The sequence below is a fragment of the Eimeria maxima genome, genomic scaffold (assembly GCF_000499605.1).
Source record: "Eimeria maxima Weybridge genomic scaffold, Emw_scaff65, whole genome shotgun sequence".
NCBI classification, from domain to species: Eukaryota; Apicomplexa; class Conoidasida; order Eucoccidiorida; family Eimeriidae; genus Eimeria; species Eimeria maxima.
Genome location: NW_013566665.1, coordinates 19,683 through 42,611, shown reverse-complemented (window position 1 = coordinate 42,611; position 22,929 = coordinate 19,683). Strand labels below are relative to the sequence as shown.

Below are 22,929 nucleotides of genomic sequence, written 5' to 3'. Positions count from 1 at the left end.
ACTGTGTTTGTGTGAAGGTGTCGCACTGGTTGTTATGACAGTATCGGATCTCGCATGGGGAGTTCTGCCGTTGGGCATACTAGTGTTGAAGTTGTTGGGCTCATCCCTGGCAGTGGTCATAGGGAACGTGGGATACTGCATCGTGCAGGTATTTCACCGTCAGGTGGGGGAAGCCAAAGGCCCGTCATTTCCTCTCTGTCCACCAATTGTTAGGAGCGCAGTCCGTAGAATGGAAAGGGGAAGGTTCATTGGTCCCTACAGGGCTGTAGCCAAAGACTCAACTCGCCCTCTTAACATCCGCTGTTACCAGAAGCAAACCACAGCCCGAGCGGAAGCCATCCCACTCGAACCGCCATCCGTGTGCAATCACGGGAGCTTCCGTCTCCGAGGAGATAAACTAAACGGCTGCTCTGGGGCAGTGCCTCCCAGTGAGGGGATGCGCCGCTACTGGACACATTTTGATACCTACTTGCCGCTCTACTTGCAAGCTGTGCACCACCGTCAGACCCTGCACAGGGACGGCGAACCACGATGCGTCACAAAAATAGGTGGATCTCCGGCCTGATGAAAACGGGTAGTGCTCGTATCCTTGATCTAAGCCTCGCGCAGTCCAAGTCTATGCCTCTTCGAGTCTTTCTTGAGTGAGTTTTGTGTCTTTTTAATTTCAGAAGACACCGGCATTTGGAGGGAGGAAGGCGAGCAGCAGTTCTTCGTTGTGCCAAGGGGCTACTACGGTTACGTGGATTGCAACTGGTACCTGGACGTGAGATTACCGGGAGCGTTTAAAGGCATTCTCTGCCTCCCTTTTATTAGTGGGGTGGGAGGGCGAAAGGTGATACCTAGCAGAGTTGAATTGTGCAGTGCCCGAAATTCCCCAGCTCCTTCTGCCACAGTATGTTCAGCCCGCGTGCATTTTGACCTGAACTGTGCCGTCGCGTGGTATTCCTCCCCCGTATCTCACACTTTCTACACCGAACACTGTTCCCGTGACGGTTGCACCTCAGCAGGAAGCACGCAGCAATCGCCTCGTATTCCCAAGGGTGGAAAGTCCCAACTGCCTATACTGGAAGATGGCAAGGGATGCAATGCTGAGGTAGACGTGTCTAAAGCAGCTGCAACGTTATCCCAGGTCTGTGGAGCCTTCAGCCGCGCGAACTCAGCAAACCGCCGGAGTCCTTCTCTGGTCTCTACTATCTGAAAGGCCAGGTGTTGTTCTTTTCAGTTGGTTTGTTCAGACTATGCTTTTTCTTTTCATGCCATACTTTCCATAAACACTGGTGCTCAGGCCGTATGGAAGCGGACGTCAGCTCCTCTGTGTGTGTGTGTGCATGCGCATGGAGTTCAGAATCCCATAAAAGGCGAACGAGCAAGGCGCGCTTTGGGGCTGAGATCCCTGAGGTGGAAACTAAATCCAGTGGGGCCTTGCAGATCACCTCAGGGGCCGGAATGCTTTGTGGGGGCGAGAGGCAAATTTGTGACTAACTCCAAGTCCACGATGCGCCGTAAGGGCGGCGAAGGGGTGAAGCTGGGGAGCAAAAGTACACATGAGCATTTTTTGCCCTTACATGGAGGAAGGCACCTGTGTGGTTGCGTGCCACATCCGCTGGATGTGGAAGGTCATGGCGTCGAACGGGAAGCAGGGTGGAGCACCACCAGAGGAAGCGGACAAGAGGTGCGGCAGAATAGGAAGCGGAAGTAACTGTTTGGTTGCGGTGCAAATGGTTGCCGTGTGAAATTATGGAAGCCTGCATGCTCACCTTTTTCATGTGAGGACGTGACGACGTGTGTTGACTTTGTTGAAGTGCTTGCTGGTATTGTTTTGCGTTTCTCACTGGGCTGTTTTTCCCTGGGTGATTGCTTCTTGCCTATTGTTGAACGGCATCATCCACCTTCCCCCGTGCCTTGTCATTGCCTGGTGGCTGGCGTCTGCTGTAGTCTGGTGGTGCTGATTGATGCTTCCTCGTGTCGTTCTCTGTGACTACATGTCATCCTTCATGGGCTCCTGCCTGATGCCAGGCCTTCTTCAGTCTTCATTGTCGGCACCTAACTGTAACTGGTTGCGTTGCGTCCCCTGTTCGATTTTTAAGATACTTCTTCTTTGTTTGCCCGACCCTGATTTTTCATTGCTGTGCTTCCCCTGCCTGCTTTGTAAACGACGCTTTCCACTCCTTAGTATCGTTTGTTCACCTGACGATGTTGCAATCGGTTTATTTGTCTTGCAGTTGCGGCTTTGTCGGTTCAGTTAGTATGCATATTTTTCTTAGGTATATCTGCTTGTGTTATGACCGATCGCTTGTTATTTGTCGTCTCTCTCAGCCGTCTAATGAGCTCATTGTTGCTTGTTGCTGTTTCAGGCGGTCATGCCTAAAATAAAACTGGGGGTTTTCGAGGATAGTGCAGTTGAACGGTGGTACCTCCTTTGGCGGGCTGAGTACATTGTGGCCTTCTACAAGGGAACATGCCACATAAATTTGTTTATGTGCGCTTTGCAATGCGTTCTAGCAATGACGAAACGATGCTTCGTGGATTGTCTTTTCGTGGTGGTGAGCAAAGGTTTACACTGTCGGGCTCACACACCGAAGTTGTAGCTGCACAAGGTGGTGTGATTAGCATTTTCTTCCAGAGAAACTTGGAGGAAGGTCATGTGTTTGTGACCCTCGCGGATGCAATGCTTTTGATGCATTTCGTGTTGCTGTACTACTGTGCCTAGGTCGAGAAGTACGATGTTGGCAACGTTGCCAACCTGAGTTTTTCTAGTACTCGCCTGCAGAAGTTTTTGGTGAGGATTCTGGCTGCCTTTTGGCGGCCGCTGCTCCAGTTCGCAATACTTTCGGCTCTTATTGTGCCTATGAAATTCATGGGAAGCCGCAGGGGGAAAGACGGTTGGAAGTTTCAGCTTCTGGCTGCCGGGCAGGCAACGACCTAGTAGGCACTTCCCGTCCCGTGGTTTGTCTCGTACTTTTAAAGAGCGACAAACGAGCAAGTTCACATGAAGGCTGTTCGATTGGCATCTGCACATAGCATCTAGATGAATGTATACGCGGTTGTTGCAGCATGGCGTTCGTGTTTTTTGAGTTGCTGGAAAGATGCTCCAACCTAGCACCAGTGCCTGTGAACACAAAAGAGGCAACTTTCAAAGGGACGGTTTTCGCGTTTCTGGTTGGCGGTAAGTGTAGGCTCATGGTAGGTTTGGTACTGGAGCAGGGCTACTAACGTGTAATGCGGCCTTCTGCAGTTGGTGCTTAAAGCACCGATATCGATTGCGGGAGATTCTAGTACTATTCAACAGGTTTAGTTTGAATACAGTACATGGCGCTTCCAGGCATTGCTGCGCTGTGGAACATGCTTCTCTGGGGTTCCGTCGAATTTGGCCACCGGTTTCGATGTGGTGGTTCAGTCCACGTTTTCCTGTGCACAGGCCATCTGATTTTTCCACTGTTCAGCATTGCCCTCACTGTGCATCTCCGACTCATTCCGGAGGCAATTATTGTCATTATATCTGCTGGATCGGCTGTGGTGACGACAGTGGTCGTGTGCGCCAAGGGCTGGGAATTCAGGGTTGTGGCTTTCTACTTGCTAAGTCGCAACTTCTACGCTTTGTTCGCCATAATGCTTGTGCGGTGAGACTGAGTATTGGTCCATTCATCCTTAAATGAACGTGCTTTAGGCATGCACTTGCACCGTCATTTTTTCAATGGCTTTGATGTACGGTTGCACGGGGCACGCTCGGCCGCTTCTGTCTTGTGTGTTGTCGCGCAGGGCGTTCGAAAACGTACGGCGAAGGCTCTTTGCAGCTCAGGCACTTCCCTTCTTGATGTACTTATCTGCACTGGCAAACAGCGAACGAGTAGATAATTTTCCACAGACTGCAGAGCAGAACCATTCTGATTACCAGAACGCGAAGTCTTTTATCAAAGGGCGTCAGAGGCGCCCCAGCAGCATCTGGGAGGGAAGCGTTGTACCAAAGTTGAATGGATCCCCATGGAGATACGGTGGTGAGCAATCTCCTGTGAATTCCTGTCAGGCAGCTGGTTGCGAGTGGACACGCAGCATGCCAGTAACGTGCACGAATCCGACGGCATCTACCCCTGAATATAAGGCTATTGGTGTCCTGCAAATGGAGTTCCGTGGTAAATAGCCCAAACTTTGTTCATAGTCCAGGGAGTCTTCAACAGAAGTCATTTTGCGTGTTTCGTGAACTGCTGCAGTTCGACTGAGCCCTTGCCGACGGAGTGGAATAGTAGCAAGTTGCAGTGACCAGCCGGTGCCGTGAATTATGCCTGTCGCCGGCTAGTTCACGGGCTCCTCAGTTTTGGATGAAATGCCTACCGGAGTCTTCAAACCTTCAGGTTCAACAAATGCTGTGTACTTTGCATGTAGCAGAAGCTAGCATGCCTGTGGTGTGCTTCGCGTGTGTGGAGGGGACCTACGCACGCACGCAATTTTGCCGGAGCACCCACACAACAGAGCGTTCACCAAGCCTCTTGCGCCGTGGGTGAATGATCGCCAAGCTAGTAACACCGGCAGCCGGTGTTACTAGCTGCTGCAAGCGGGTGCAGCTGCCAAACGAGTCAGGGGGCTCCCGAAGACCAATTGCTTTGGGGAAACAGCATTATGTTGGGAGTTGAAATGTCCTTGAGATTTTGTCGACTGCTCGGTGTTAGGCTGGTGAGTAGTTCGTGCAGCTAGCAGGAAATATTTCAAGTCACCTCAGTCACCTCACGAATCCATGTAACAGTTTCAACCCGCATACTAAGGTACGGGGATTACTTTGACGGGAGGTCCTCCTCGTAGCAGTAGGGTGTATCAGTAACACGAAACTGCATAATTGAGGGCCGGAAACACCAGTGCAAGCACGAGCATTCTCATTTCACCTCAGGCTTCTTGGCGCACACTGAAGAGCGGGGGATTTGCAGCAATCAGGAGTGCAAACAGCAGAGCGTAGCTTGCCCATCCAACAATCGAATACCCCCTTACGAGGTAAGGTTGAGCAGAAATTCATTTAGGCTCAAGCCCAGTGTCTTCGCAAATACCTTATTCCTGAAGCAACTTGGCCGGAACTCAGAAGTAACTGCCAACGTGCGTAGAATGGTGCAGAGCAGACACTCAAACTCCGAAGAGTACGCCGAACACTGATGCAACGAAGCCTCTGTTTCAACTTTACACAGGTATCAGGGAGTAGAAGAGCTGGGGAAACCAACGACGTACTCGGGCACAATGTGCTGATCGCCTTTCTGTGCTCAGCACAGAAAGGCGTGCCTCTAGTACAACCAGGTAGACCACTGTTGCTTTGCAGAGGTGGTGCACCTTCTAGCATTCACAAACGCGCCGTGGTCTCAGTGACAGCTCGTTGATGCTTCACGGTCCAGACTAAGCCCAGCTTACTAGACTCGTCGCTGTCTCCAAGGGAGCCCGCACGCCCACACATCCATGCAGCAGGAATGTCCCTTGGGGACAGTACTTTCAGCAGCGAGAGGGCACTTTGCCGAGGGGAAGCTAAGCTTGCCGCTGCAACCGGAAATTCTGCTGAGATTTGGGCAACTGCATTCAGGCCTACTCAACTTCAGGCTTCAGAGGCGCAATAATACAACTCTCATGTTTGTTGCTGCTCCTGTTGTACGCAGCAGAAGAATGTGTCTCTGCTCGCGGCCGCCCATCCACATGCACGCGAACATACAAACAATGCAAGCACTACGCGCAGCAGTACTTCTGCACACAAATACTGCATACAGAAGTGCTTCAAGTCTGTCCAAACGTAAATTACACTGAGCACTACGTTTGGGGGCGGCTTCGTTACATGCCTAGGCTGTATGGGTAGCAAGGGGCGGCAGTGCCGAACACACGGCAAGCCATTAGCTGCAGTATCCATGAACGGCTTGCAGCATAAACGTATTTCGGATGCACAGTTCGGGAAGAACACGCAGTTCTCCGGAGCGAAAGGCCAACCCACGCCCGCTGCGGTGAGGGGCAACGAAGCCTTCTCAATGCGCTTCACGTTGTCCACTTAGTTTGTCTAACCTAGCGGTAATATGGCTTGCCTCTCTCTTAAGCCTGCGTGCGTATGGAACAAAGTGCATAAATGCAGCCAGTTAGTTCCCAGTTACCGTGGTACAGAACTTCGAAAAGGATGGGCTGCCAGTTGGCGTGCGGCAACAGCGTTGCAACAACGTGAACGCCAAGCTCTAAAATCTAAACAGTTATGCCGGATGCAGCATGAAACCTACCTCACAACATCCACGTCATCACGAGAACGGGCCACCGCGTACTGCAGGCAAAACAAACCCGGGGAACAAAAACAGCTCCACATACGCACTCACCCCTCATGGCACTAAGGTGCACGCCGTCAGTTCCGTATATTTGCATGAAATCACCGCATTAGCCGGGACTCGAAGTGCATGCAAATGGCCAAGGTACCCTGGACAGCCACCTTCAGCAGGGGCGTCTGGAGAGAAACAAAAGATACCCACAACCTACTTCGAGATACCTTTTCGTCCCCCGCAGCCTCTCCACATATTCCTCCCTATTGCACACACAATGAGAATTTCAACATTCAACAAAGAAATCAATAAGCAAACAAATGGACGCAAGACGGGTCAGGCAGCGGCTCAGGTCGGACCGTACACACACGCGGCCAACATTGAACTCTGGAGAGCATTGGTACACAAGGTGTGCGTAGACTCGCAGTTTACAAATTTTAAATGGTCCCTTAAAACCATCCATGATCTGCGTACATACTTTAGACGGCTTCGCACTAGAACACACGAACAGACAGTGAAACATCGTACCTCTCCTTAGTGCCCAAAGATGCGAAGTGTTCCCTTTCCCATGAATGGATTTCTCTCATTAACTGCTGGTCCCGGTAGGCAACGCATCTGTTAAACCAAATCTGAAGACAGGACCACGAGCGCATCCACCACGGACGAAGAGGGCCTCGGCCTCACATTTCACGTGAATACGCGATTACGCGATTCTTCCGAACATGGATATACTGTATTGATATAGATATGATGCTACGCAGTGATAGTCACTGCCACGCAGTACAAATTACCCAGTGTGGTTTGCATGCGTGAAGACGGGTATGCTTGTAGATCCTGTTTCTTTCGTCTTTCTTGGACACCGCTCGAACGCATCTGTCCAGTGCCAAGTAATAGCCGAGGCACTTAATGCATGACTCGTCCACAGCGTCAGGGAGACTGTTCCCATGGCCCTGTTCGGAAATGGCTCTCTTTGCAGCTGCAGGAGTTGCGGAAACGACTTCGGTGCTGGGAGAATTGGGAGAGCTTCTACCTAACTTAGTCTGAGGACTCGTCGCAAAGTGATTCTCCGTCTTCTGTTCGTACACGTCAACCTCAACGAGTTTCTGAATCTGGTCATAAGCATACGCCATCTCCGGGTTGGCCTGCTGCATAGGTTCGGGCATTCGCGGCGGAATCATCACATGTTTATACGCATGCAGTTCGCCTAAAGTGTAGCCGTACTTTTTCTCGGCAATTTTAAGCTTGTTTTCCTTTGTTTGTTTGTTTTTAAATAGAAAATATCGGGACGCCCTCAAATCGGGGTCCGCCAGGTCCTCCTCGCGGTTGCGGAAGAATATACCCATTCTTCCGGGTGAGCGGCGCTGGCGTACAGCTGGGAGGGCCGAGTTGAAAACAAAAAAGCGGCAGAAATGTTAGAATTGCGGAAAACTCTGCAGAAACCGTCTGCACATGCCCCCCTGTGCTGCTCAACACCCCCGCCGATTAAAGTAGGCCATTGTATGCTCCACAAAAACGAAACATTCTGCAGGAAAGACTCCTGCCAGAGGAAACAACGTGACGTTGCCGCCCTGAAAATGTGTCTACACTCGCCTTCGATGATGACCTCAATCGGCATCTACTAGTCAAAGCGACTTGTTGGTCCACGGGGCTGGCGAGAGTGGAGGTGCAGAGCCACTCAATGCCATCTTTCTTGCGTTTTTGGACTATCATGAGTCCAACTAACTCAACAGGCAAAATTGTAATACTGATTAGAAGGTTCGGGAAAGACGCAGAGTACAGAAACAACAAGCTTCACGCCGATGATCGCATGCTTCGGGCCCCGCAGGCTGCTCGTGGGGTGGTCTTCTTCTTCGGCGGCCCGCCACTGGAATGCATGTTTGAAATCAAGTGTACAAGCAGCTGAATTGTTGCCAGCACGCAGAGCTTCTGGAATCTGCGTCAGAAGTTCCTGTGGTGTCGGGGCAAGCCGAACATTTGGCGGAATTGTTGGCTCGAGGCTTCACAACGGCTGCCCGAGAGCTGCCCACCTGGACACTGAAACAATCAACGAGCCACTTGCTATTGATATTATCGTAATTGGAACAAACCAGTGCACTTTGTGCTCCAAGGCGCTGTTGTCTGTTCGACGGATCATCTCCTCTCTCAGTCCTCCACTTGTTTACGAGCGTCTCTCCGGCTGCGCGCCCTCTGCATGGCCTCTGGCCACACGTGCACGTGCTGCGTGGAGTCCCGGAAAAAGTAATTTAGGCTTTGAGACAAAGTCACGGGAAGGGGGAGTCGTAACAGCCCTGGGGAACTCAGCTGGCAGAGGAGGAGCATATCTGGCGTCAGAAGCTCCTATATTGAAGGAGCGGCTGCCAGCCGTTTCTTCCTCATACTACAACGGGCCACAGCCAGAGTCCATTTCACAGGAGGACCAGCGTGGAAGTTGCTACAGCAGGTCACCTCAAGGCCTTCTCCAGTTGCAGGCACAAGTACAGGTGCGGGTGAGGGTGGGGCTGGCTAGCTTGGACTCTGCGGAAGCTCGTGAAAGTTTGGGCATATGTGAAGGGGATGCACAGCATCTCCGAGAAGAAGTGCCGATTGTTCTTGTGGGAGGAGAACCCGTAAGTCGACTGAAGTTCAACGGTCCAGCCGTCCGCGCCGCGCTGCTGCAGGGACTAAAATCACTCCAGGCTGGACCTCTGCAGGCGCTGAGAGTTCCAGGAACGAGCAACTAGTGTACGCTGGCTGTTTATTTTGCTCATCCTGTTGCTTTTTCGTTTATCTGGACGTCTAGGGTATCCACCGTGACCACTGGCTGTAGGCCATCCTCTGCCGGTGATTCATATCCCCCTCTGTCTTGTAGTTCATTACTCTGCACAGTTCTGTCTTTAAAAAATGGCATCTCGTCGGGACCTGAACAGGGAGCCGTGTCCAGACCGCATACTGGACGACATGGGGGGTGCCTTTGGCATGGGTGCCTTGGGTGGTTTTTTATGGCACTTTGCAAAGGGCTGGAGGAATTCACCGAAGTACGAAAAGTTCAACGGGGCGATGTTTTCTGGAACGCTGAAATCCCCAGCTGTGGGCTCAGCTTTCGCTACTTGGGGAGGCATATTTTGTGCCTTCGATTGTACTCTGGCCTACGCCAGAGGAGGGAAGGAAGACTCTTGGAACCCTGTAATTGCAGGGGCTGCTACTGGAGGGGTGCTGTCTATGCGATCTGGCTGGAGAAGTTGCGCTAGAAATGCGGCAGTTGGAGGGATTCTTCTCGGGATTATTGAAGTCGTGCAAATCGTAAGACCGTGCTGTAGCCACGCAGCAAGCAGCATGATCCTCGTAGACTAAACGGATGAAACCTTTGCCTTTTACACGTTACACATCTGTTCCCTGTTGATTTTTTCACTCCAGTCTTTCCCCGTATTTTCACATTTGTTGCGGTCACCATCTCTTTAGGTGTCACTTGATGTTTATGTTTCCTTTTTGTTTGCCATTTGCTCGTCAAGCCGCTTTCATCGTTGTTTGAACCGAGCATTTTATAAGCTATGTCTCATTCATATACTGTATATCGGTTGTGTGTGAACAGATGTTTCTTCGCGGGACACCTACGATGACCCCTAGAAAGCAATTCCAGCAAATGAAGGAGTATGAGGAACTGCAGCAACAGGCTGCCGCTGCGGGTTCCTCTTCTTTGTGGTCTCGGTTTATGCCTACACCGGCTTCCACCCATCCAAAGCCCCAGGCTTCGTCAGAAATACTTAACGACTCCGCAGCGCTGAGTTGAAGAAGCCTCGCGGTCAGTGCATGCAAACAGAGGCACTCAGAAACTTGTGTCGCATCGAGTCGTAGTGAGGAGGTGGCCCGGGGATGAACGCTGGGGACCCATGACTTTGACAGCAAGCACGTTGAAGCAGTTGCCTCATTAGAGTGTTTATGCTGCTACGCTGGTTATCTGCACCTGTTGTTCCCCTGTGTTGGGAGGCGCGGTGCGGAGGCTTTAGATGCTGCACTGCTCTGCTACGCCGCACTGCGAGGTGCACAGAGATGAGTTTTAGAGGCTTCGCCGCCTGTTAACGGTGTCTCATACAGCTGAACTGTCTGACGCCCAGAGCGGCCTGGATTGTACAGCTCCCATAAAGGGAGCTGTACAATCCATGCCGCCAGTTCAATATTCGGTGCACAGGCGTTAATTTTAGCAGCCGCTTGGCACATTTTGTGCAGACTGCTATGTTCCATGCGGCAAATGCTGGGCGTCATGGCGCACTGGACTTGTACCCTGTACTCGTTGTACACCAGTATCTCACTTCTACTGTCAGCGACAAACACAAGTGCCTAAGAGTCCTGTTCCACTTATGCAGCTCACATATGCAGCCCAAAGGACTAATATTTTGCCAGAAACCGCGTAGTGGCTGCTTGAGAGGAGGGACAAGGTGTCGTAGTTTAGAATAGGTGTTCCCGGTTTTGAAGTGCTTCTACCCTCTTGCTCAGTCGTGGACTGCAAGGCGTTCTGATTGGCTGTTGCGACATCCCCACGACTACCGAATGCGTGCATTTTCTAAAGTAGGCAAATTGCGCGGACTGCGGTTAAGCATTACACGGCACTTCGGGGGGCCGCAGAATGAGCGCAAGCACTGCATTACAGAAGCATCTGGAACTTGTTGCTCATCTTCGCTGTAGGCCCATGCTCTACTCTATGCAGGTTCAAAGTGGTATTTGCAGGCGTTGGATTATATAGGATGTCTTGTGGAGAACTGGAGGTGGGCCCAGCTTATGCAAGGCAATTTGGCACGGCCATAGCAGTTGGGTTGCACGCATGCCTCCTTCTTATAGCAACCCATCACAACATTAGCGGGGTCGTCTTTTAGGAGCCCCCACTTGAGTCCGCGGATTTGCCACAAATGCGTGTTTTTGCAAAGAGCGCGAAGCGGAAGGAAAGGCAGCAGTTGCAGGCGGGCACCGGATGCTATCGCTCTGAATGCAGAAGCAGCAGCACACAATCCAGCTATGCTCTTAATATATTCATATATTGCCCCCACGCGTTCATTGCGGCAACCGCTAGAAAGGCGATAATAATTTACTTTGTAGACGTCTCAGTCTCCTGACACGTCTACACACAAACCTTTGCGGAAAACTTTGGAGCTGTAGAGTTGAGGCATTGGAGCGCATTCCTGTCTTCCTAATCACACAGAAGTTCAATACATTTGAAGAGGAACAGAGTGTGGGATTCAGCGTCAAGCAGCGTCAAGCAGACTGAATACATTTGTCCTATCGTGTGTGTGTGTGTGTGTGTGTGTGTGTGTGTGTGTGTGTGTGTGTGTGTGTGTGTGTGTGTGTGTGTGTAGGGCTGGCGAGGCCTTACAATGTGTTGCCACATATGGGGGATATGACGTTCCTACGCTGTTCTCGATAAATGCAAACTGAACAAACAGTGGGGCTTTGCGTTTGCTGCAGTATGGGACGGACCAGCTCTCTGTGCTGTTCGCACGTAGTCAAGGGAAGTGCAGGGGTGGGACCCAAAAGCCTCGAAGTCCTTGCCTCCCCACAGCTTCCCGCCTCCGGCAGTGTCGGATTGTCCGTAGTATTTGGGATGCATGCGCCACTGTGCCTTTCATTTGGCAGGAAAGACTGGCAAAAGCAATGCGCAGGCACTGAAGGGTCTTTCAAGACTGCCCCCTGAAAACCTGAGGAGAGGGAACTTCGTGTAAGAGCGGATCCCCTTCCCACAGTGATGCCGTGCCTAGTCTCCTCGCCGCCTGTTCATACACAAGGCCTTTAAGGAGAATGGATTCAGCCCAAACGCCATCGAGTCGTATCTATATTGCTTATACTGTCTCTCCAACAATGCACACAAAACTTACCTGTCGTCAATTTGTTGGCGCTGTCGTTGGCTACACAGTGTTTCCGATTGGTGCTAACCGCTGCAGGCGTGCTCTCATCCGGCTCAGGGGAGGCTATGAGACAATGCTGCTGTCTGCGCTTTTCTTCGTTCGCATGTCTGCTCCTGGCAAGCTCAATTGTCGTGGCTGCTGCCACTCCTCTGTATGTCACCGGCACGACTTGGTGACCCGATTGCAAGAGCCTCTGCTGGGTTGCTTGCAGGTGGCCAGCTAGCGGTGCAATGGGAACTCTACGGGGTTGAGCTGTAGGACATTGTAGATGCTTGACCACTGGACCATGCCAAGCTTGTGTCTGTGCAGTGTGCTGCCGCGGCGACAACTGTCGGGTTGCTATGACCGCTCGAAATCTCTCATCTGCAACATGCATATGGTTTAGATGAACTCCCTGACGATTCCAGGTCCCTCTCTCCAATTCCCATCTTCCGTTTGCTGGAGCGTCTGCTATCCAACGGCTCTCTACTTTTTGCGCCGGCTGTAAATCTCGACGTCCCCCGATTTTCCTCATAGTCCCTTTGGGCGATACGTGCATTTCGTGGGCTGCATCACCTTCAGCTCCACAATGAAACGAAAGGGATGCTTCACCGCCCCTTGGAGACGCCCTACAGCTGGCGGTAGGTTTACCTTTTGTGGCTGCAGACGATACACAAATATGTCCATCTTCGAAAAGATCCTGGGGCGGGCGGGATGGATGTTGCATTTTTGATGCACCTATTTCCGTGTACGATTCCAGCAAGCTGCTGTGCCGCCTACGGCGGTGCTCTTCCTCTTCTCTGAGTATGTGGGCATGTAAAGCAGCGGCAAATGAGGTACTCTCATTAATTGCAAGTACAGTATTCCCAGGGTCCTCATGACTGCTGCTGCTAGCTGGCGGCTGAGAACGCGAACGATGACCCACTAGCGCAAGCGTTTTCAGCAGCCCCTGCACTTGGGGCGTTCGGCGACTCCACCTGCTGGCTTTTGTTGCTGACCCCTTCCTTCTTTCTCCTGCTTCACTCAAATCGGGTGTCGCATGGAATGCTCGGGGGGTTTGATCTGCTAGGCTGCTCACCGCCTGGGCGCTGTCACTGCGCTCAAAAGGAGTGCCGCTAAAGTGCGTCAGGGCGGCAGCATTTGCGCTCCCACCAAGCCCGGTTGAGCGCGTCTCTGGGCTGGTGCTGACTCCACTGAGGCTGCTGTTGCAGGTCGTTGTGCTGCAGGTAGTGGTGTCCACTGCGGCCAGCCCACTCAACTTTATCTTCCCCGGGAAGTCTGTTGGGAGGGGGCATTGTGCTTCGCCCGATTCATTGTGAGGATGCTTCAGAGGTGGGGTAACAGCTGACTTGTACTGTTTATGCCCAGCCTGGCTGGTGCCCAGAGCGGCCGCTGCTGATTCGTTACTCTGAGTTGCTCCCATCGTCGCCCTCGCGGACCCCTTGCGCAGCTGCGATTGCTGCAGCTGCTGCCTGTCTTCGTTGCAACTAATAGCGAGTAGTAATAAGTGTCATACAACTCAAAAGGGAGAATGCGACACCCGAGTTGGTTCAGCCAACAGTAGCCTATGATTGTCTGGCTGACTCTGCTCGCAAGGCAGAGTGAGAGCAGCCTGTACTGCATATGATGTAACCCACTTGGGTAGGAATGAGTCGATATTCCTAGAAAGAACGACTCATAAATTATCACTTTTCGAGAAAAGTCCGGATGAAATAATAACTGATTATGGGAAATATCTGTTTGCCTCCTTGCCGACCGTCGTGCCGGTCCAGTGTCGCCCAGTAGCACTACAGCCCCGTCGCATTCGCTGATAAACAAGTCCCTCCCTCCTCTGTGTGGTGTTCGCAGAACTGTCTAAAGACATTTTCCTGGTTTCCCCTTCTATGAAGTTTAATGTGACGGTGCTCAGGATCTACAGAGTACAGCACCTTGTGGGATGGATGCGTGACCGCTGTCAGAGGTCACTCGTGTTCTCGCTACACACCATAATAAGGATTGAACTAAAACAAGTAACATTCCTAGTTAGTTCGTGAACAGTTAATCTAATGTTGACCTACAGTGGTTTTGCCGATTTAAGAGGGTGTGCATCGAAGAGATAAGCAGCAGTTTGCTGTACGGTGTAGTTCTCCCCCGGGTTCTCAGGCAGCACTCGACTCAAGAAACAACACCTACGTCTGCTACCTCCCCTAAATGTACTCCAGACTACGGGAATGTTCTTGAGATACCTAGGTATGCCCCTCTACCAATTTGGTAGGTCTGCTGTTCAGTGGCTACCCGTCTCCGCTGGCACCATGTATCAACAGGTTTTTGGAGCACCGACGTCTTCCCTAATTCCCAGGATGAAAGCAACGCATTTCCACCCGCAAATTCCATGACTCACTAGTTTTCATAAACATTCATGCTGAATGAGGACAAGACTGGCCTGTTGTTCCACGTTCAGTAGCACTGTCAATGCTTGTATAATCCCTGCAGGCCTCTTGCACTGATTGACGTTTTCCCTCCTGCTCTTGGGGAATCAGCTCACAGCTTCTAGTGCCACTGCCATATCCTTACAACGAGGCCACACTAGGTATCTTGAGTTCCAAACAGCGCTACACCAGTTGCAAGGGCTGGTGAAAAGATGAAACTGCGGTACTCTACGAGAATTTAGATACAGCTACGCAGCAGCAGTCGATATGCGATGTCAGGCAGGGACTTGGCAATTTGGCGTACTGAATTAAGTGCTTTCCAAGGAACGTGAAAGAGAGGGACGTTGCAGCGACATGAAAAACATTACCACGGCTACTAATTGTATCTGTACGTATGGCCAATCAAACTTTCTAACTAGAATCACACAAACTGTGGTCTCTGACATGGTTACACTTGCTGGTTAGCCTAAGCTCCCCTCCTTTATTGACATTTTGTCCGTTGGTTTGTGGCGGCGGCTCTTCGACTCTGCTTGCTGCCAGGTCGGACAGGCTTTTTTCAACAAATCGACACATGCGAACACAACAAAGCCATTGGGAAACAGTGTAAAGTGCGACTAGATGAACGAACTCACATGACTGGGCATCGAGTTCACACCGTTTGCTTGAGTACGAAGAAACAGAGTGGGCTAGGAGGTGACCCTCGACTCGGGCAGGCAACTGGCATCGTAATACACACACCTCGCCTCTAGCTTAGAATGATGGACAGATATACTGCAAGTCTCCTCTTCTTCTTGCAGGCATACTATACTAGCTTCATTGCATCCACCCTCAAGAATGCTTTTTTGCTTGAGTCATCGACAACAAGCTGATTGCACACTTAAAGGGAATACTAGGCAGCAGACAAATAAACGATTCTGAGCACGATAAAACAATGATTTGGTTGTTTTTTTTTCAAATAAGGACGAACAACAGAAAGAGCGACCCTCCTCTAGAACCTCCTGCGATTACTGAAGAGGGGAGCAACTGGGAGCAACTGTGACACAATGCTGCAGTGTTAGACAAAGGCAACACTTTAAAACTAAAACGGCAGCTGTAGTGCGAGCTGGAACGTTGGTAAGTGCTGGTTTGAGTACAAGAAACTGTGTTCCTAGACGGCATCAAATGCTTCGCACGATTTAACAGACTGCCTGCAACTTGCTCGATGGCAAGCTCTCGTGAGCCCCTGGCTTGTCCAGAGTGCAACGGGACAACGATGAGTTCAGAGAAACAAATACAGCTTTTGCTGCTGTTGCACTGACAAACAGTCTGTATGCGGCCCAATCCAGAACTAGTCACACAACAATTGCTTGGTCGAGAATTGGTATGCTGGCCTTGGGGTTGTCTCCGAAGCAGATGCAGCTCCGCGTGGAGACGACGACGACGCTTGTGTAAGCTTTTATGCGGGCATAGCGAGCCACCAACAAGCCTTCCCACGCCAACTCATATTTCACCTGTGGACGACTTCCTAGGTTTCCTCCACCGGGGAAAGGGAGGCGCGAATAACTTCGGAGGGGTTCGCCTGTCTGCAACCTGCAATCCAAAGATTACCTAGAGGTGATTTCTCTTTCTAAATGTTTATATTGGGTTACATTAAAGTGCAGCACCTCCACGCTGTCAGCCTACGCGTCGCCGAAGCACTCACACACATGTGACGTGCTCCTTCTAAAGCGTATGTGCTTTCTGTCTTGGAAACTCCTTGCTTGCATGCCTAAAGTACGGATGCACGAATGCTCGTAGTGGAACCCAAACGTCTAGTGAGTGGCTACGGTGTTTGTACACGCATCCGAAAAGGCCTTCGGCTGCTTTGATGTGGGTCTACTCGTGGGTGAGAGATGGAAACTGTGGATGTTGCAAATCCACCCAACCCCACTTCCTCTTCTATCCATGCGCAGGACCCTGTACTCCGTCCTCTGCACGTTCAGAAAAAGGGCGCGGTGGCATTCTTTACATAATTCGGTGTTCTGTCGTCATTGCAGCTCAGAAGGGCCCTAGCCAAAGGTAACGATCCTTCTTAAATGTTTCTATTGGGATAGGTTAAAGCTGAGCACCGCCGGGTCTGTTTCGTCCGACGTAAACATTCAGGAAACCAGTACGTATTAAATAAAACAAGGGCAGAGTCCGAATCAGCGAACACGTATTCCACTCAAATTTTGCTTGGCACTTGCACGTAAGCTCGTCGAGATAAACGTCACACACAATTCGTGCCAACCGCCACACAGGCAACAAGCTCACGTAGGCTGAATCCTGTAGAAACATGTAAGGCCTTCATTACGTCTACTTAATTCCGAATGCAGAAGTGGAATCGCACCGTGCAGTGGCTCAGACGATGAACAGCTCAACAAGCCTAACAGCTGTATTCCAATTATCTCTGCGTTTGAGAAGTAAACAGGCCTACTCTGCCCCATGGATGGGAGCCGCACGAATAAGCCTTTGGACGGCCACCCAAATACCAAAAATGTAGTAGTCAGAAAACCGGATACTCTTAAACCCTACCACATTTGGCTCCTGCTGCGAATGTCGTGAGGTACTACTGGACCGATATATGGTTGAATTAAACCCAAACCTACCTTGCACCAGACGAGTGCCCAATCGTTCATGTGCTTAAGATGTGCATATAGCAATACAACATCGTATGAATCTCGCTGAGCCCGACACAGAATCGCTATCATTTTATCCTTCCGCAGTGCAAAACTTGTCGAACGTCCTCAACCATGGGCGTGGCCCGTTAGTAGCTTCAGTAGACAAAATGCTTGATATCAGTTCAACGAATAACAGCTGGTCTCACTTCTGGTGCCGATGCATCATGGGAACCGGGGAAAAGTGGGGTTGGAGCGGCGAGAAAGCGGCCTGTCATGGGCTGCAGTACACTTGCAGTAGCTCTTGCTGGGTGCCAACCCCACATGGATGCATACACAGCCTCCAGCCCCTCCTCTGTGAGATGAACACCTCATGTACGTGTAAAAGCCTTAATTTTCCGTCACTAACCACACTACACGCAGGTAGAAACACATGAACTCACTCCACCAGGACCACAGGAAACTCAATATTTACCTACAAGACAGCAGACAGCAGGGAGGCAGCAGTGCAGGGACGATCCTGTAGATGATGCCATTTAGCCGCTCCTTTGCTCAATGATTCAAAAAGACAGACACAATTCATAGCTCTAGTGAAAAGCGTGGTAACTCTTTGCCCCGACGGTGCGTTGACGCAGGCGTAGTGCGCCAGTATGCTGCGGTCGGCTGCTGGGGGGCTCAACAAGCCATAAGAGGCGGATGGAAATGGGTAAGACATCGCAGGACTTGAATTGTTTTTTGGAATCGGCAAAAAAAGGCCTCTTGCATCTGAAACTTTGGCTGGTGGGCCGTGTGCTTTCGGTGGGGTCGTCCGCCGTGTCGGCAGGGGTGGCAGTACAGTAGACCAAGGATGGAGCATGCACGCGAGGCGTGCAGCCCTCTTAGCGCGCACTCGCCTGTATTCACGCAGCTCTGTTGCTGGCGCAGCATTATGACTTGAGTTCGTAAAGGCCTATAGATCCCCCACTGCCACCGCCTCGGCCCAGAAGAAAAGCCGTTGCGAACCAACACGACGCGTGTAGCGGACGTTACGATCGCTCGCCTCCTACAAGGCCGGATTGTACAAGCTCTTCAGACGAAAACAACAGCATTGCGCATATCTCACAGTGGAACTCTTTATTCTTTTGCGAAACAACAGCCGCGGCTCTGTTCTGCGTCTACAAAGATTTCGCTTCCCGTTGACCGACAGCATCTGGGGCTGCGGAATACACCGCAATGGGGAGTCCTGTCTTGAATTCACAGCTGCTTTACTTGTCTCTGTGTGCATAGAGGCGGCGCATGCCTTTGATCGATGCCTCTGGCAGGTCTTTTTCTGGGCTTGCCGGGGCAACGCGACAACTTCGCATATTCTGTGGCCCGGACCACATGCATCTGCTTATGCCAAAGGAGTGGCGCGAGCTGCTTTTTGAGTGCTACATTGGCATTGAATTTACAGCCTCTTGTGGATCCAGACTGCATCGGTTAGCGGCATTTGCTCCTCCGAGCAGGCAACAGTCATCTGCAACTGTTCCGCGTAGCCTCCTTGGGGCCGCAGAGTCTAGCGTTGACTACGGATCAGGGGCCTGCATGTTGCCCTTGCACCCCTCTCCTCAGTCCCGGTTGTTGTTCGCCGCCTTTGGTGAATAATAATGGGGCTCACTCCCCCGGCCCCCTCCCCGGGGAATGAACCGCAAGTTCCTCCCGCGTCATCCTCAATCATGTTCATCCAGTCACCTCCGGCTTTCGAACCGGATACGGCTGCAGGAAATGTAACGGCATCCATGGTGGGCCTGCAGCAGACTTCACCTCCGGAGACCCTGACTGCACAGTCGCAGCAAGATATGCAGGAGGAGATGCAGACAGGTCCTGAGAGGGGGAAAGAGGAGCCGACCCAAGTGGCGTCTCCAGCATCGGCGACGAGCGCGTTCAATGATGCATGCGCAGCAACTGCTTCGCTGGAGAATGCCTTGGACAGCCTTGTGAGTCAGCTGGGAAATTCCTCCTTGACGTATGATAACGGTGTCCGCATGATGACAAACCTGAAGTCCTCAGATATTGCGCTGCGGCTCGAGGCAACCCAAGCATACCGCAGGTCTCTTAGCAACCGACAGGAGGGAGCAGTTGTGAACACTGGGAGCACCTTAGGTACTACTCTGCCCAGCGGCGCGGAGTTGCGAAGCGGGCCCTTGTTGGACATTTCTATCGATGAGTTCGTGGAAATGAATTTGGTGGCGCATGTCATTGAGTCATTGCGCATGCCGCACCCCCATCTGCAGCTCGAGTCTATATTGCTGTTGCAGCGGCTTTGCCGCGGGACCTTCGCGCAGACTTTGCGTGTCGTCTCCTCGAGTCTGTTGGATGCCGTTGTGGACATTCTCAAGAAACTCACCCTTGATTCGCCGGGCGTCGTCGAGCTACGCGTGGCTATCTTTTCTTTCTTGACTAAGATCGCCCTGGACTTCAAGCATGGGAAGAACTTGTCTCTCGTGCGGAGGCCGCTAGTACTACCGGCTGTTCTCCGGTGTGCAAATCTTCATCCGGACGTTGAGGGCGTCCGGTGTGTAGAGGCTCTTGTTCACCCTCGTTTTTGCAGCGCAGATATGAAGTTGGCAGTGCTCAAATTCCTCGTACGCGTCATGGCGGAGTCAAAAGATCCCGCAAGTCTTTCTCTGGCGTGCAATGCATGCGTGACTCTTTGCGACAGCCCAGAGGGCGTGTCTGCTGTCCTGGAGGCCATGGCTATGCCGCATATTATGAAGCTGTTATGTCACTCAGACGAAACTGTCGTGTTTGATGCTCTTTCAATTGCTGCGCGCATTGCTTTCATCGGCACGACGCAACAGATCGACCTCGTTATCGGCATGGGAACTGTCAGCACCATGGTTCAGGTGCTGACAGACCCCGCAGTCTCCAGCCCCATGGCCAGGGCCAGGGCATGCAACACTATTGGGAACTTGGGGTGCGAGACGCCCACTCAAGTTCAGGTAGGCGCACATGCTTCGTTTCGAGTTTGAAGACTTTGAAGGGCACTTATGAAGTTGCTGCAAGGGGACGGCCTGCTTTTCACCCTCTACCTGTGGTCTGTGGGTCCGGAATGTGCAGGCGATTATTGATACTCAGGCTTTCCCGCTGTTGCTGGAGATCTTTCAAGTGGACCCGGACTACAACACACGCATTGAAGCAGCGTACGCTGTCTGCGCCTGCTTGTCACGAGCCAGCCCTCGGCAAGTAGGGGTTATTGTGTGCTGCACAACACGCGCACCATCCTTCCTGGATCGTGGAAGGGGCACGTCGGGGGTGTATTTTGCCCAGGATCCCGATGAGCCTTGCGTCTTATCGTTGACTGGGTCGAATCCGTGCTTACACTTGATCGCCGACATGCTAGAACTGGTGTCCCAAAGTGACCCATCGAACAGTGGCAGTCTGAAGCTCTGCAAGGCAATTTTAAGGGGGCTAGAGAACATTCTAGAGGTAGGCGTTCAAGAGGGGAAGTCTTTGGATCTACCTGAAAATCCATACGCCCGCCTCTTCCAAGCGGTTCAGGTAAGCAGCTGTGTAAGCTGTAAAAGCTATGATCAAATACATCTATACTAGTATTTGCGTATCCAGGTCGTCTGTACATTAGCGTGCACATAGACATGCGCACTGTGTGTTTATGTTCTGTGGTTGTGCAGGGAGATGTCAAGTTAGCTAGGATGAGGTACTTTCCTGATTACAACGTGGCTACTAAGGCGCATAGTATCTTGCAGTACTTCACAACGCTTTCATCGCGAGCCATAAAAGCTTGAGACGACGCCTACGCGGTGGCTGTGGCGATGCCTTCAGCATTATCTCGATGCGCCACAAGATCACAGTAGAAATGGCCCGTGGATGCACTAACCACGAGCGCGTGGGTATCCCTGCAGTGAATTCAAGTGCTCAGCGCAATTCTGCTAAGTCACAGCCTGAATGTGCCAATCTACATCGCTTGACAGTCTGTGTGGCCATCAGCGGTTGACAGGGATGTGCGTTGGAGCCTACGGTGTATGGATGGAGACGAAAACTGTTGTCAGTAGATCGTCATTGCATCGCTGACGCGACTGCTACGCATTTACAGCGGACCAGAGTGTGCTCAGCTGCACAAGGCTTTGGCAGTGTTATGGGAAAGCAACTCACAGTACGCAGAACAACGTCTTGCGCCATTAGAATGATTGTGCACAGTAACGGCAGGTGGGATCATGAATCCATGAACATGAACATATCTGGGGACTCCACAACTCACAGCACCCCACAAATATAGTGTTTGGTGAGGTAAACGCGGTTGAGCGACTGAGATGAGGGTGTTGCTCTCCTCCGTATATTTGGGAGACAAGTTGTAAACTGTCAGCTTGAATACGGAGACTGAGGAACACATGGTCTACATGGTCTACGACTATTCTGGTGTCTGGACATCCTCGTTGCGGCGGCTTAGCACCTCCACGTGACTATTGCTTAGGGGACGGAGATATTCAGCGATGTCTACCATTTCGCCTGCGCACTGAGAGCACTTGCTGTGAGTGCACCGGAATGGATGCAGCATGGTCGCGCTGCTTTGAGGCGTTGCTCCATTCGATTTCTTCATTTGTGTGGGGCTGTATCGAAGCAAAATTCAGCTGACGTACCAACCGTGGTCATGCAGGGTGAGTTCCACTGGCCAGCACATATGGCCAGCATTATGGCCCAGGAAGTAGCGCAACTCGAGGTGCTGAAGCCTCCAAATGCAGGCCGGCAGAAGGCATCTCAGGGACTTCTGTAGATGGGCAGTTGCATGGAAAGCCCATGGAACAAACGGTATGAGGATGCTCGTGCTGCGGCGCAGCCCTTTGAGCAAAGGGCGCGTGCTGAGACGACTAGTCGGCGCGGCGACCCATTCAGGCCTTCGACGAACTTTTGATTTTGCAGGGAGGGCGCACCACCTCTGCATCTTGCACTGTTGCCCCTGCGCGGAAGTCATGCTTGTACAATCTGCGCGTGCAAGGACACTCTTAACAACTACGATTCATTTTAAACCGCATGAAAACCGCATGCGAATAGCTTGGAGAGCTGCGTTGCATTTGTACATTTTAACGGCACGCCTTCCAATTATCTCACCGAACATAAGGAATAGGCACGATTGTACTTTTTTTTTTTGTTTTAAAGTCAGCAGGCGTCCTTAGGTCTCCTTACCGTCTGCCTATGGTATGCGAGATGCCAAATCGTGGCAAGCTCGTCTTTTTTTCGCTGTAAGAAGTGCTCTAGATAGGAATGTGAACGCATACTCAGTTGTAGTGTCGGATACACGTGAGTACTGTGCACGTCTAACCTGCGCCACTTTGACGCCGTGCTCTCCTTCGGTTGTTGCCTTAGTAGTTGCACCATGAAATACCGTGCTGCCTGCCATCTGTATGCCACTACAGGTGATACGCATCACCAGAGACACACACCGTTCAAGTGGGCATGCAATTAATGCAACATCCCACGGTTGCAGTGTGGAGTGCGCCAGCTCAGGAAACAGGCAAGGGAGGCTTTGCGGTTGCCTTGTAGTAGTAGGCTGCACATTATCCTAGTGCACTGGGATAAGACTAATAACGCGTCACCAGCTGAAGGGAGCTTGTGACGAGCCAGAATAGTACCCCCGAAAATACCCTGAAGTCTAAACACTTAAGCTTAGCATTTCCTGGACCACGATTGGCGGCCGAAAACAATGCCGTCGTGTCAATTTTAAAGAGTTGCACAACATGAAACACTATACTGCACTTGGAGAGACTGAGTACAGTCACATACCCACATCGGGGGAACTCAAAAGGTTATATCTGTGTGGCCTCCA

General features: G+C 51.5%; 5 protein-coding genes across 5 annotated transcripts; 3 read left to right on the top strand and 2 right to left on the bottom strand.

Annotated features, from left to right (window-relative positions):
- Positions 1-229: 229 nt before the first annotated feature.
- EMWEY_00009890 (hypothetical protein, conserved) lies at positions 230-4,138 on the top strand (the record flags this gene model as incomplete). Its single annotated transcript, XM_013482523.1, has 9 exons — positions 230-548; positions 669-763; positions 1,346-1,502; positions 1,617-1,672; positions 2,355-2,543; positions 2,711-2,925; positions 3,054-3,166; positions 3,419-3,620; positions 3,760-4,138. The coding sequence occupies 9 exons, from the start codon at positions 230-232 to the stop codon at positions 4,136-4,138; spliced, it is 1,725 nt and encodes a 574-aa protein (XP_013337977.1).
- A 2,082-nt stretch (positions 4,139-6,220) lies between these two features.
- Positions 6,221-7,600, bottom strand: EMWEY_00009880 (hypothetical protein, conserved; the record flags this gene model as incomplete). The annotated part of the gene is made up of 4 exons (XM_013482522.1): positions 6,221-6,265; positions 6,475-6,520; positions 6,786-6,886; positions 7,049-7,600. 4 exons carry the CDS (start codon positions 7,598-7,600, stop codon positions 6,221-6,223), a joined length of 744 nt encoding a protein of 247 aa, XP_013337976.1.
- A 1,537-nt stretch (positions 7,601-9,137) lies between these two features.
- EMWEY_00009870 (mitochondrial import inner membrane translocase subunit tim17, putative) lies at positions 9,138-10,023 on the top strand (the record flags this gene model as incomplete). The annotated part of the gene is made up of 2 exons (XM_013482521.1): positions 9,138-9,536; positions 9,826-10,023. 2 exons carry the CDS (start codon positions 9,138-9,140, stop codon positions 10,021-10,023), a joined length of 597 nt encoding a protein of 198 aa, XP_013337975.1.
- Positions 10,024-12,637: 2,614 nt separating this feature from the next.
- Positions 12,638-13,529, bottom strand: EMWEY_00009860 (hypothetical protein, conserved; the record flags this gene model as incomplete). The annotated part of the gene is made up of 2 exons (XM_013482520.1): positions 12,638-12,766; positions 13,185-13,529. The coding sequence occupies 2 exons, from the start codon at positions 13,527-13,529 to the stop codon at positions 12,638-12,640; spliced, it is 474 nt and encodes a 157-aa protein (XP_013337974.1).
- Positions 13,530-18,754: 5,225 nt separating this feature from the next.
- EMWEY_00009850 (Importin subunit alpha, related) lies at positions 18,755-20,893 on the top strand (the record flags this gene model as incomplete). Its single annotated transcript, XM_013482519.1, has 3 exons — positions 18,755-20,089; positions 20,208-20,648; positions 20,780-20,893. 3 exons carry the CDS (start codon positions 18,755-18,757, stop codon positions 20,891-20,893), a joined length of 1,890 nt encoding a protein of 629 aa, XP_013337973.1.
- Between the last annotated feature and the right edge of the window lie 2,036 nt (positions 20,894-22,929).